Genomic DNA, 12,966 nt, shown 5'->3' on the forward strand with positions numbered 1-12,966 from the left:
AGTTTGAAAATTAAAATACATACAGAAGAAATCAAATGGCCAGACCCTAGAGAAATGTGTATTTATTTAGCATTTATTACAGAGCACAAAACCCTGAGGCATCTAGGTGCTAGTTACAGCACACTGTAGGTGCAGATATACAGACTGCTAAAGCTACTCATGTTGCAGTGAGCTACATCAGAAGTGCATACAATTACATGGATTAGCTGAATCTCTCTTCATCTTAATGAGTTCTATCAGACAGTGCATAGGAGCAGTTATGTATTCTGCAGAGTCTCATTTCCAGTATAGAGGGGCAACACCAAAGACAGTTTTGCAGTAAGGACTACGCAAGTTTGTTTGTTTTATTCACTTATAATGCACACCAGACCCGAAGGTAGCCGGGCGCAACAGAAAAGAAAATGCGAAGCTTGGGTTACAGGGTCAGGTCATGGGTTACATACAGTGTACAGATACAAAATACAATATATCTCAGGTATGTGGCATTTGCAGTTCACATACAAAGTACATACAAATACAATAAAGATAGTATATATACACAGACACTAGGTGGACAATGTCTCAACGGCCAAGTAGGCAGAGTGAGGCGGTTCATAAAATCAAAGGTGAATAGGATAATGATGTGTATATGCTGGGGTTGTGTAAGGATAAGTGTGTGCCAAAGGGCTAATCATTGGCAGACCTCAGCAGATTAATGTAGTTAGTCCTGAATTTCAGAAAGGGCTGTTCCTCGCGTAGGGCGTTAGGCAGTGAATTCCATAATTGGGCTGCTTGGACCTGGAAACTGCTGCCCCCTGCCTTGGATAGGCTGAATCTTGGAATGATGAGGCTATTGGCATTTGAGGTTCTGGTTGGGCGCTTGGGGTTTTTTTTTGTAAGTCTGTTACAAAGATAGCTCGGTGCGGCATTGTTCAGGGCCTTGTGGACCAAGGGCACTACTTTTAAGTGAATTTTGTTTTGGCTGGACAGCCAATTGTTTTGGCGCCTGATCTTTGGAGATATGCGATCTTTTAGATACACCAAGGGCGGCACGTATGGCATTGTTTTGTAGAACTTGAATTCGGTGGGTGCTTGATTTATTAGCTCCAATGTAGAGGGCATTACAATAGTCGAGTCTCGAGAGGATTAATGCTCTCGCTAGAATAAGGCAGTTGTTGTCAGAGAGAAAGTGCTTGCAAATGTAGGCGGTGACCGAGGCCAATGACTTCACCTGCTTGTCGAAAGAGAGGGTGGCATCCAGATAGAAGCCAAGTGTCTTCACGTCTTTAGATACCTTGATATTCCCATAAATTTCAAATGAGGTATAGTCCTGGCTGAGTTTTTTAATGTTAGAATGTGTCCCTAGGATGATCAACTCTGTTTTGTCATCGTTCAGGCATAGACCGTGGGTTGACCTGATGATGTACACCATATTCACCAAGGTCAAATCCTTGTTGTAATCCCCAGATAGTGGGAGGAGAATCTGGGCATCATCTGCATAGTTAGTGTAGGTGATACCAAGATGGTCCAGATCATCAAAAAGGGGCTTAGTGAATATGTTGTAGAGAGTCGGGGAGACACACGAGTCCTAAGGAACTCCGCACCGGATAGGGATTGGGTCAGCCGCTGCCGTTGGGGAGAACACCCTCATGGTCCTGTCACTAAGAAAAGATTCAATCCATGTTAAGGCCTCTCTAGAGAAATGTGCAGCAGAGTCTAAGTGGCTACAAAGTACCCCATGGTCCACGAGGTCGAATGCCGCCGAGAGGTCCAGCAACAAGAGGAGAGCCATTTTTCCTTTAACTCTTAGTTCATCTATTTGTGCCTTTAGGTCAATGAGGGCAGTCTATGTGCCACGTTGAGGCCGGAATCCTGATTGGCGCTCTCCTAAGAGTTTGTTGTTCCAGAAAACTTTGGATTTGATTGTAGGCAATCTTATCCAAGATTTTAAGTAGGAAGGGGACTGTCGTAATGGGGCGGTAGTTCGTAGGTATAAGAGGGTCTAGCGTTTGCTTTTTGAGTAACGGTAGTACCCAGGGTTGTTTTAGATTGGTGGGCACCGTGCCGTACGTGAATGAGGAATTGACAAGTTTGGCAATAAACAGGGAGAGATCCCTGGCAGCATCTTTTATGAGCTGGGCAGGGCAGGAATCACCCTGGCAGTTTGATGGCTTGAGAGAGAGGAGAACTTTCTCCACCTCAAGAATAGAGGTTTTGGTAAACATGAACCGTATAGCTGCGTCCTGAAGCTTTGGGACAGGGTCTATAATGGAGCTGTTGGTCTTAGGTTGTGTAAGGGTAGCTTTCTTTTTGGCTATTTTAGTTTGGAGTAAGGACATTTTATTTGATAAGGCTTGCTGAATGTCGGAGCACCAAGTTTTGTCTTTGGTGCATATATCTGGGATGGGGGACCCTAGTTCCTTAAGGATGGTGAACAGTTCCCTCATGCTTGAGTTGGCATTGGAAATGCGCTTATTGAAAGAGTTCTATTTGGCCAAATGGATTTCTTTTTTATATTGGGCGGAGATTTCTGTAAGTTTCATTTTGTGATCTGCAGAAGGGGTAGGCCTCCATGCTGTTTCGCAACTCCTCTTAAGTAGTCGCAGATCCTTTAGTTCAGGGATAAACCATTTGTTTAGGTGAGATTTAGGTTTACTTTGTCTAAGTTTCAGAGGTGCGATGTTGTCAAGGGTGGTTAACATAATTTTGTTGTACTCATTGACTAATGTTTCTGGGTCTAAATGATCCTCTAATCCATCAAGTGTAGGTAGAATGGCCGGGATCACTTTATCTCTGGTGATGCTCTTTTTATTTCTTGTTAGGCAGGGTGGGGCCATGAAGGAAGCTGGTGGAGGTGGTCTAGAGGTAAATAATTCGAATGACGGGAAGAAATGGTCTGTCCAAGGTTGAGGGATAATGGCAGTACAGTTGTAGTCTATTATCCAATCGAGGATTCTTCCTTTATTGTGAGTGGGTTCTAGAGTTTTTTACATCATGCCTAGATGGGAGAGGGAATTGGCGATGATGGTGGCATTTTTGTCTGAGGGGTTACTGAAGCCTAAATTGAGGTCCCCAAGGATGAGTAGTTGGGAGGAGGTTTTAAAAGGTTGTTGGAGAGTAAGTTGTGGAGAACCTCTTTGAATGTCCTTAGGGGACCAGGTGGTCTGTAGATGAGGTGGATAGTTAAAGTTTGGGAGCTAGCTAGACGTAGTTTAATAGTAAGCGATTCGCATGAATCAGCTGCTATTGTGGGTGAAATTCTCATACCTAGACTAGCCATTGCGATGATAGCAATACCACCACCGCGCATATTGGTTCTGTCTTGCCCGAGTATAGGAAAGTCTTCTGGGATAGCTAAGGAGACTAGGGGTCCTGCTGCATCGTGCAGCCAAGACTGTGTGATAGTGAAGAAGTCTAGGTTATCGAGGACTATCAAATCGCAGATATCTGCGGCATGTGCGGTCAGGGATCTGGCATTTATTAATCCCCCTTTGAGGGGGGGCTGTCGGGTGAGGCGTTTCAGTTTTGGTATGGGTAGGAGGAAGTCTCCTATTATTGAGATAGACTATATGTTGGCCTTCTGGGTGTTATATCTTTTATTAATAGGAGGTAGGGTTCTCGTCAGAGGCTCGTGGAGTTTCGAGAGTCTAGCTCTAAGGCTGGAATTTCTGCGGAGTAGAGTACATGGCTTGCTGGGAAACTCGGTTGAGGGACTCAGATCCAGGTGTTCCATGTTGGTGTCAGTAGAGAGGATAGTTATGGTAGAAATATTTAGGGGTCTCATGAGCACTGTGGGGAAGCTACTGTCTTCTCTATGGAGGAGGATAATTAGAAGTGAGTACAAAAGCATGCTGCAAGGTGTGCTACTCATGATGTGGAACTAAATTCCAGTAAACAGCGGCACAGTGTGTATGGATGAGCCTAGGCAGTGACTGAGTTGCATAGAGGCACGATCGGCATAGGCAATGACTTAGTTACACTATGGGCATAGATCAGCATAGGCAGTGACTAGGTTGCATAGAGGCGCAGTGGTCATAGGCAATGAGTAAGTGTGTGCAACAGGAGATGGCAACGAGGTTGTGTAGCAGTATTGGGCAGTGGCACTGAGGTAAGTAGCCGTATGATCAAAAGTTGCAATATCTAGATTCGACTATCCAGCAATGGCCTCAAATGGCTAGGTGATGGCAGGACAAGGTAGGTAGCAGTTCAGACAAAATTACAATGCCTAGATTCGACTATCCAACAGTGGCAGATAATAGGATCGATATGACGGCACGAGACGTGGATATGTGTCTGAGCACAATGAGAAAGCATGGAGGTAAGCTGCAGGGCATCCACAGGGGGGTAGACTTGGGAGAGGGTGGGGTACAGTTATGTGTCTGCATACAACGTTAAGAGGGGCACAGTTACTCTAAGGTATGCACTCAACTACCAGTGGGCTGGAGCAGTGCTTCAATAGTACAGGAGGCAGTTCTGGATAATGAAGTCTTTGGGCAAGCCTCATGGGTGCAAACCAACATGGGGGGCACAGACGTAACGAGTCTTGCGTGCTAAGCCAATCTCACCTTGTAATGGTTGGTACAGGTAGCAATTAGTCTTGAGTAGAGACGGGTATGCAGCAGGAGCGAGTGGATGAGTGAGGCAGGGCTCATGGAGACCTGGCGCAGCCTGCAGCACAGCACGCTCGGTCAGCTCCGTTAGCGGCCTTTTTCCTTGGCCTTCTTCCGAAGGCCGGCGAGTAAAGGACTTGTTCACATGAAGCGCACTGTAGGGGCATCTTTAATATTTGTTAAAACGGAAATGGATAAATTAGTATTCAATAGTATTGAGTGACTTTTGCCCTGCATTATATTAACATTGACTATGGCTATGTTCCTACGTGAACCTAGCTCTGGCGTTTCACATATAATGGACAATATCCCACGCTTCTCTGAAATATCTGGTTACAAGGTGAACTGGACCAAATCTGAGATTCTTCCGATTAACACCACATGTATCAAGCACACATGTAACCAATTTAACTTTACTTGGTATCCGGAGAAAATGAAATACCTGGGAATCTGGATTGGCTCAGAGGTGATGAGACTGCCAAAGATGAATTTCGACTCAATAATATCCAAACTTAAACCTGACAGGTGGGCACTTCTGAAGGTTCTATGTTTTTTCCATCGCCAGTAATTACAACGCCTGGCTTTTAACCGTGTTCAGAATTACGAAAATGGGCATCGGTTTTTTGGGGGGGATGGTTGGGAGGCGATATCCCCTCTAAACCCATCACCCACCAATTTTTACCTATTCCCTACCTCCCCAAACCCTTATTTGCCCTTCCCACCCCAGCATTTTCGTAATTCTGTACACCTTTAAAAGCCAGGCGTTGCAATTACAGGCGATGAAAGGATGTTAAACCCTTCTGAAACTATCGCTGTTGGGCAAAATTAACTGCATCAAAACGAACATGGCGCCAAGAATAAACTATATCCTCTCGATGCTCCCCATTAAGACGCCCAGAAATATTTTCAAAGAACTAGACACGATGGCAAGCCACAAAGGCTAGCTTTATGGAAAATGCAGCTTCAACTTAAACAACCATCATCTTGCGTTTACTGCTAGACATCTGTGTCGGATTGTAGGATCTGAGCAAGATCTACTGGATGACACTGTGGCAGAGTGTAATAGTGTCTCTCACCTGGCACCCAAGGCCTTGACACAGTGACGAGACCATCTCGACTACAGAACCCACTGACAGCCGTCCTGCGAGAATGCTGGCGCTGCATGTCAGGTAGAATAGGAAGCGATCCGTTCCTGTTCCAAGATGCACCGATTTGACTAAATCTGGCATTAATCTCCCAAGATAAAGTACTCTTCTAGCTATCATGGTTCCTGGGAAGAACCAGATATATTGACGATGGGTAATGGATCCCCTACGCACGTCTCTGCTGTAATTTTGACTTCAGTGACTGCACCTACGCAGACTACAGGCAATTGAGGGGAATCATTGCTTCAAAATGGATCCCACGCTATCAGCGTTACAGAATGCTGCATGGTCGGCATTGGAGCTTTGCAACCATGCACTACACCCAGCCGCCACAATGTATGGAATACTGTTATCCAACCAGAGAGGAGACCCCGAGATAGCCAATATCTGGGCTGAAGAGCTAGTTGAAGTCAATTGATTTGGGAAGCTGGCAGAGATGCTGTAACAATGTTAGTTTGGTCAGCATGGACTGGGGTTTAAGAGCGTATCAGACTAAACTCCTCTTTAGAAAATATTGGACTCCAGAATGTATTTTCAAGAGACACCTTCGGGAGTGTGATCAATGCAGGAAGCGCAGTCAGACAAGGGGCACGTTGAGCTTGCAAAAAACAAGAGACACTGATAAATGTACAGATATATGGGGATCATGCCTAGATACTTATGGCTAATGTTTCCATTATGTAACCAATATTAATTACTGTGCACTTGACTTTTTTTTATTATTATTGTCTCCTTTTTTCTTTCTTTATCAATTGTCTTCTTTGTTGAATACTTGTTGAGCTTGTTAGTTCTTGATTATTCATTTTTACAACTGCATTGACTATGCAGATTGTAATGCTGTTATGTACCATCTGTTGAGTTTCATGTAACTTGCTTTTGAGAAGAATCCATTCTACCCAATAAAACATACATTGAACATCCTCTTCTGCAACATGTTTTAGGAAGTAAACTAGCTGTAGAGTAGCTAGGGATTGGTATAGAAATTTGTTTTTCTAAGGCTGAATTCCTTAGAATTATGGAAGCCTGAATACCTACTATCCAAAGCTTTTCTGATTCGAGTTAGCCTGCGTATTTTGAATAGTTGCTATCAATGTTATATGAGTTCCATCTTTGAGAATCTTGCAGTGCTGAGGCAATTAACTGTTCCTGTTGTATGTGGATGGCTCTCCCACTGCTGTAACAGTGATGCACACGCGGGGCATGTTCTTTGTGACAGTAATGTGGACTCCTGAGGCCTGCGATGTCCCATTTCTATAAATGTAGCTTGCAGTGCTGTGGCCCTTAATTAACATCTTCAGTGTGGGGGTGCTTGCACTGCTCCATCCCATGTACTTTTCTATATGCAAGTGGAACTTCTACTGTTATGAACCACAGTGTATCTGTTCCAAGTGAGGTAATCTTGCATTGCTGAGACTCACAAATATACCCGTTTTATGTGCGGAAAGCATTACCTATTGAGATGCATGGATTACCTTTTCTATAAGGAGTGGAGTGTGCACTGCCAAGGCTATGTGCATCAGAGGAACTTCTACTGCAGACACATTCCTGATCTGTTCTGTGTGTGGGAATCTTCCACCTTTGCTACACCTTCCACGGATCACCACCTACTCTACATAAATAAAGCTTGCATAGAGGTTGCCCCGATTCGACTTTTCTTTTTGTATGAGCGACACCTACACTGTTCCCACTCAAGCTGACCTGCTCTGTGTGAGCGAAGCACAAAAGTTTATACTGATATTGTGTTTTTTCTTTATATGCAAGAGTAACTCAGTGTTAGTGTTCTTTTGCTCCATTTGTGAGAGGGTGTTTGTGCCACTGCACCATTTGCTTTATCTTTTAATTGCCAAAGAAACCTGCTTTTCTGTCACGACACAGAAAGCTGCCGCATGGTAAGGATTTCCAGATAGTTTTTGAAAACATCGGCTGGATGTCACATACTTTTTACTATCTTGCAAAGAAGAACATGTTTACTCTCTTGAAATCCCATTTACTGTCAAAGTTTAAAACTAGGGATAAAATACTCCCACCTCAAAATCTTATCTGAAGCACTGTGCAAGGTTAAAGGGCAGTCTCAAAATCACCAACACTTACTAAAACGCGATTTCCAGCACAGTACGTTTCAGCATTTTATGGAGCTCTAGAAAACAAAAAGACTTTCAAAACCATCAGGATTCACATATTGATTCTGATCATTCTAGGTCACAACTCAAGTACATTTTGCCACTCAAAGGCAAATCTCCCAAATGTTTTGCAGACCATTGTGAGAACCCACATGTGAGGGCGACTTTCAATATGATAAATCAGGTTACCATCTTGAACCAATAGTTATGGCCATACCATATTAGGATATATTTTATTTATATCGCGCTCATACACAAGTGAGAGCAAGTGCGACCAAGCGAAGGGAGGGGAACAAGGGAGAACAAAATAAAGAAACGATCTTACTAGGCCCCGTGACATTAAGAACGCGCAGGTGCATGAAAAAGGGAAAAAGGGGGAAGTGTGGAAGGTGGAGAAGTGGAAAGTGCGGAACAAAAGAGAGAACAGAATAAATAATAAGTGCATTAAATAAAGGCAGTGAAAAGTGGTAGTGCAGCCAGCAAGTGGCACGTGCAGGATTAGTTTGATAGGGTATATCTGATAAGTGCAGTGAGTGGGGGACTGTATGGCTACAGATACAGAATCCCAGTGCAAGGTGTGGCCTTGAGGCAGTGCTGGAGGTAGGCAGGGTGAACAGGTACCTGGGCCCGAAGGACAGAGGGTGTCCAGGTACACGGTGCAGAGAGAGGAAAACAGATCAGCAGGGGAGAAGAGGGGCAAAGGTGGAAGCGAGGAGGAAGGTCTTGAGGTGCTTCCGGAACCGGAGATGGTGCTCCTCAAGTTTCAGGGCGGCCGGAGTCTGTTCCAAAGGGACGCCCCAGCTGCCCCCAGCTCGTTTCTTTGAAAAATGACTGACCCTGAGGGAGTTAGAAGTAGAGGAGCGAAGGCCTCGAGAAGGGAGGTATTTGCGGAGGGATAGTTAAAGGTATTATTGACCCAGGCCCCAGAAAGCCCTGTGGACAATGCAGAGGGTTTTAAACATAATCCTTGCATCCACTGGGAGCCAATGAAGGGATTTCAGAGCTGGACAGATACGATCCCAGGGCTTAAGTCTAAGGACAAGTCTTGCAGTCCTGTTCTGGATTAGTTGTAGAGGGCGGAGATTGGAGGCAGGTACACTTGGAGTGAATAAATATTGTAGTTATTTAAGGATATCACTTGCCAAGATGAGAAAATTATGTGTTATTGGCATAAGGCCAATTTTGACATGGACTGTGGGTTAACGTAATGCTTTTACTTGTAGGAACTTGGATTCAGACCCATTTACAAGCTTTGCAAATAAATAACTTACGGATCAATCCGTTGAAAACATTTTCGGGTAAGAGACCCCTCCGATTTAAGAGATATAAATATGTATTCAATTATAGATCTAATTAGGCATGTAACATTTCTCATTTGACTAACAAAAATTCTGTTATATTTCTCCCGTGTTTGTTATTTTATTGTTTTCTCAACCCATTCAATCCTCCCCTTTACAAATCCGGTATCTGTCTTTTACTACCAATGTTACAATGGTTTTGTTACATGTGGAAAATATACTTAAAATAATGTTCTTTTGATCGTAATTTTGTTTACGTTTTAGATTTGAATTGCTTGGTTTTGTGCTTATTCATAGCCCTGATTTGATAAAGGCTCAGCGAGCCGAAACACGTGTAATCGAGAAAAGGGCTTTTTCCATTTACACCAGTTTTTGGTTTTTTTGAAAAGTATTAAAGATATACTTAACATCTAATGGCGCAGAGTCCTGGAGTTTATTTCATTTTTTCTAGACTTAGAAAGAGGCCGTTACAGTAGTCCAACCTAGAGAGAACCAGAGCTTGGGAGACAGTGAGCTTCTGAGGGATGGAGAGGAAAGGCAGAGTACCTCTAAGGAGGTGCAGTAAGAAGTTTAACTTTTTAGAGATGTCAGAGATGCGTGCGGAGAAGGAAAGTGTGGAGTCAAAGATTACCCCAAGATTCTTAGCCTCGCAGGTAAGGGTAGAAGGGCCAAGGGAGTCCGGCCAGAGAGTGAGGGGAAAAGATGGTGAAGGTGTACCAATGAAGAGGACCTCTGTCTTGTTGGCATTTAGACAGATCGTTGGCGGCACACCAATTTTGAATGGCAATTAGGCAATCAGAGATGAGGGAAGGAGAGGAGGTGGCTGAAGGAAGACTAAAAATGAGTTGGGTGTCATCGGCATAGCACTGGAAGTTTGAGCAGAAGATGGAAATGCAGTAGGCGAGAGCTGCCAGGTATTGGTTGAAAAGCCAGGGTTAGACCCCTAGGTACACCAGGAGAGGGAGATAGAGAATAGAAAGGACGCAAGTTGTACCTGGGAAGGTCGATCAGAAAGGAAAGGTCAGCCAGGCCAGAGCCCGATCGGCAATACCCAGGTTGTCACAGACATGATTGAGCAGGATGGTATGGTTGACTGTGTCGAAAGCAGAGGAGAGGTCAAGTAGGATGAGGATGGAGAGCAGGTCTTCACAGATGTTCAGGAGAGCAGTTTCCGTACTTCTGCCAGCTCTCAATCCAGATTGGTGGTAATGGAGAGAGCCAACAGCGACAGAAATAAGGTTCAGCTGGGAGATGGCCAGCTTTTCCAGGAGCTTCCCCAAAAAGGGAGTAATGGAATTTGGGCGAGTTAGCCAGACAAGAGGGATCAGCTGTGGGTTTCTTGAGGAGAGGATGAAGGGAGTTTTTCAGAGGGGAGGGTAAAGAACCAGAGGCAAAAGAATGGTTACAGAAATTGGCCAGGGCAGGCGCAAGGGTATTGATGTGGTCCTTAATGGTTTTAGAGGAACAGGGATGGACCAGTTTGGATGAGGTCTTCATAGATCGGACTTGTCTAGCAACCTCATCCGGGGAGAAAAGAGGAAAGGAGGAGAAAGAGGGGGGGGGGGGGGGTTGGCTGAGGGAAGGTCAGCAATCCGGGACAGAGAGGGGAGAGGACGGGGCTGAGGAGAGGGTGGACAAGATGTCCTGGATTTTAGAATTAAAGTGAGTGGCAAGGGCATTGCAAAGAGCCTGGGAGGCGAGAGGAGGAGTGGAGACTGCAGCAGGGTTGGCCAGCTCCTTGCAGATTTTAAAGAGTTAGGCCAAGTTGTTAGATGCCGCGGAGACACGGGCTTGAATGTGGCCTCTCTTCTTGGAGCGGACAGCGAGACAGTATTGCCTTTAGAGCAGGCAGCCCTCTGTTTTCTCTCAGCCGCCCTACACTTGCGTTTAAGTGTAGCTAGGTCAGAGTCATACCAGGAATTACACTTGGCTTTGGACTTCAAACTGATCCTCCTGACATTTTGAGTTGTACGTCTGACCACTGAATTCGTTTATTACTGTGACAACGTACTATAAAACAAATAGTTAACACTTGCTAATGAGTTGTTGGTTTTTAAAGGCAGGCAGGCAGAGGTCAATGAGTATTTGCAACAAATGGGCCTATTTTTCAGCAAGTATTTATTGCGGTTACAACATAAAGCGCAGCAGTTTTACTAGTTTGCTGTGCTGAATTTGCTTCAATTTCAAAGTAACATTTAACCTAATCTCTTCTAAAACAGACAGTTCTATAAAGGGCAAAATATTTGGTCGCAATGTTACATGTATAGATCACCAGTCTTTGTATACATTTGAAGTATTATTGAATAAACTGCTCATAGCAGACAAGGGACTACAGGGCTATTACTGCCGATCTGAAACCAGGTTTTGTAATGTTCAGACTGCCTCCCCTGACCGAAACATGGAGCACGAACTGTATCATTTCATGTTCCTCCTTCAAAAATTCAAGCAGGTTGTGCAAACTGTTGACCACAACACAACCAATGTGGCCAGATTACGAAATGTTATTAATGAGCATTTTTGCCGTGGTTGAAATCGATAAAGTAAGTGAGTGTACATTTTTCAGTTATCCCCCTTGAACGAAAGAGACCAGCGTCGGCAGGATCCGTTTTCACTGGACCAATGATTTATGAACAGTGACTTAAACTGTTTTCCCTTAAGCCAACCTGGGGGGGAATTCAGAGATTTAAGACAGTACAGGTCTCTGCAAACTCAACCCCTTTTAGTAGGGGGTCTCTGCAAACGCACACCCTCCTACTGGAGCTGGAGGTCTCTGCAGTTACCTATACTACCGCGGCGCGTCCCTATAGTGGAGGGCTATGCAGTCATCCATTTATAGAGGATATCTCTGCAGTTACCTCGCTCCATTAGGTAAGGTCACCTGTCTATACTGTCGGATTTTTATAGTAAGGTTATATATTGTCGGGGTAGGTAGGGTCCCATATTGCCGGGACCTAAACGCTTAAATGTCGGCCTTTCTGAGTATATTCAATCTCGGTATTGTCGTGCGGTAACGTGTACACCTAACAGATAATACCGCGGGACAGGATTTTACCGCGACTTGTGAGCTTTCCTTTCACTGGAAGAACGACTGCACAACGTTTCTTAATGGTTCCCCGCCCTCCAACAGCGGGTCCAGGCCGGGCCCTTGTGCACGGGAGGTGCTGGGGAACCGGCCAGGACTCACCGTCTTCTTCTTGGACACCATCTTATCCAGCTTCTTGGCGATGCGCAGCACCTCGTCCTCCTTCACCATCATCGTCCTGCCAGAAAGGGCGGGAAGCGCTGTGACAGTGGTGCTGCGCTGTGGAGCCGGGAGTGCTAAATGTAAGCCGCCGCTCTGATTTCGCCCTGCTGTGAACCGTTTGCCTCCAAACTGCCCTTCCCAACCTCTTTCTAAATCCACTAGACGTTGCCACACACACCCCTCCCAGCTGTGTCCGGGAGACACTGCTCAGTCGGTTGGAATGTGTCGACGCAACCCCCAATTGCTGTTGGGATTTGTAGTTTTATTGGACCGCTTTTCACCGTTCTACCTGCCTCTAGGACGGTATCCAGTAACTACATTACTAATAGTGCCTCGCGGTCTATACTATCAGCAGTTAATACTGGGGGTTGTAGTTCTGTCGGCTTCGCCATACCTGTAGCGAGTGGCAGGGCGCGTGACAAGCGGAATACACTTCCCATGATCCTATCGTGCATTTAAGCAGCCACATCTGCGAATATTCCAGCAAGTGCTGAGCAGGATGCTGAGGAAAGGATGCCAAAGCGCAACCTGAGGTACCTATTGCGGCCGCACCCTACAGAGTAAACAATC

The 12,966-nt window shown here is 45.1% G+C and overlaps 1 protein-coding gene across 1 annotated transcript in view; it reads right to left on the bottom strand.

Annotated features, from left to right (window-relative positions):
• TCEA2 (transcription elongation factor A2) overlaps positions 1-12,632 on the bottom strand; it is a 991,119-nt gene extending 978,487 nt beyond the window's left edge. Inside the window, exon 1 of the mRNA XM_069650839.1 lies at positions 12,337-12,632. Coding sequence (XP_069506940.1) covers positions 12,337-12,408 — 72 coding nt within the window. The 5' untranslated portion in view covers positions 12,409-12,632. The remainder of the gene's footprint in view (positions 1-12,336) is intronic.
• Positions 12,633-12,966: the final 334 nt, after the last annotated feature.

The sequence above is a fragment of the Ambystoma mexicanum genome, chromosome 3p, assembly GCF_040938575.1.
Source record: "Ambystoma mexicanum isolate Mex_15411 chromosome 3p, UKY_AmexF1_1, whole genome shotgun sequence".
NCBI classification, from domain to species: domain Eukaryota; kingdom Metazoa; phylum Chordata; class Amphibia; order Caudata; family Ambystomatidae; genus Ambystoma; species Ambystoma mexicanum.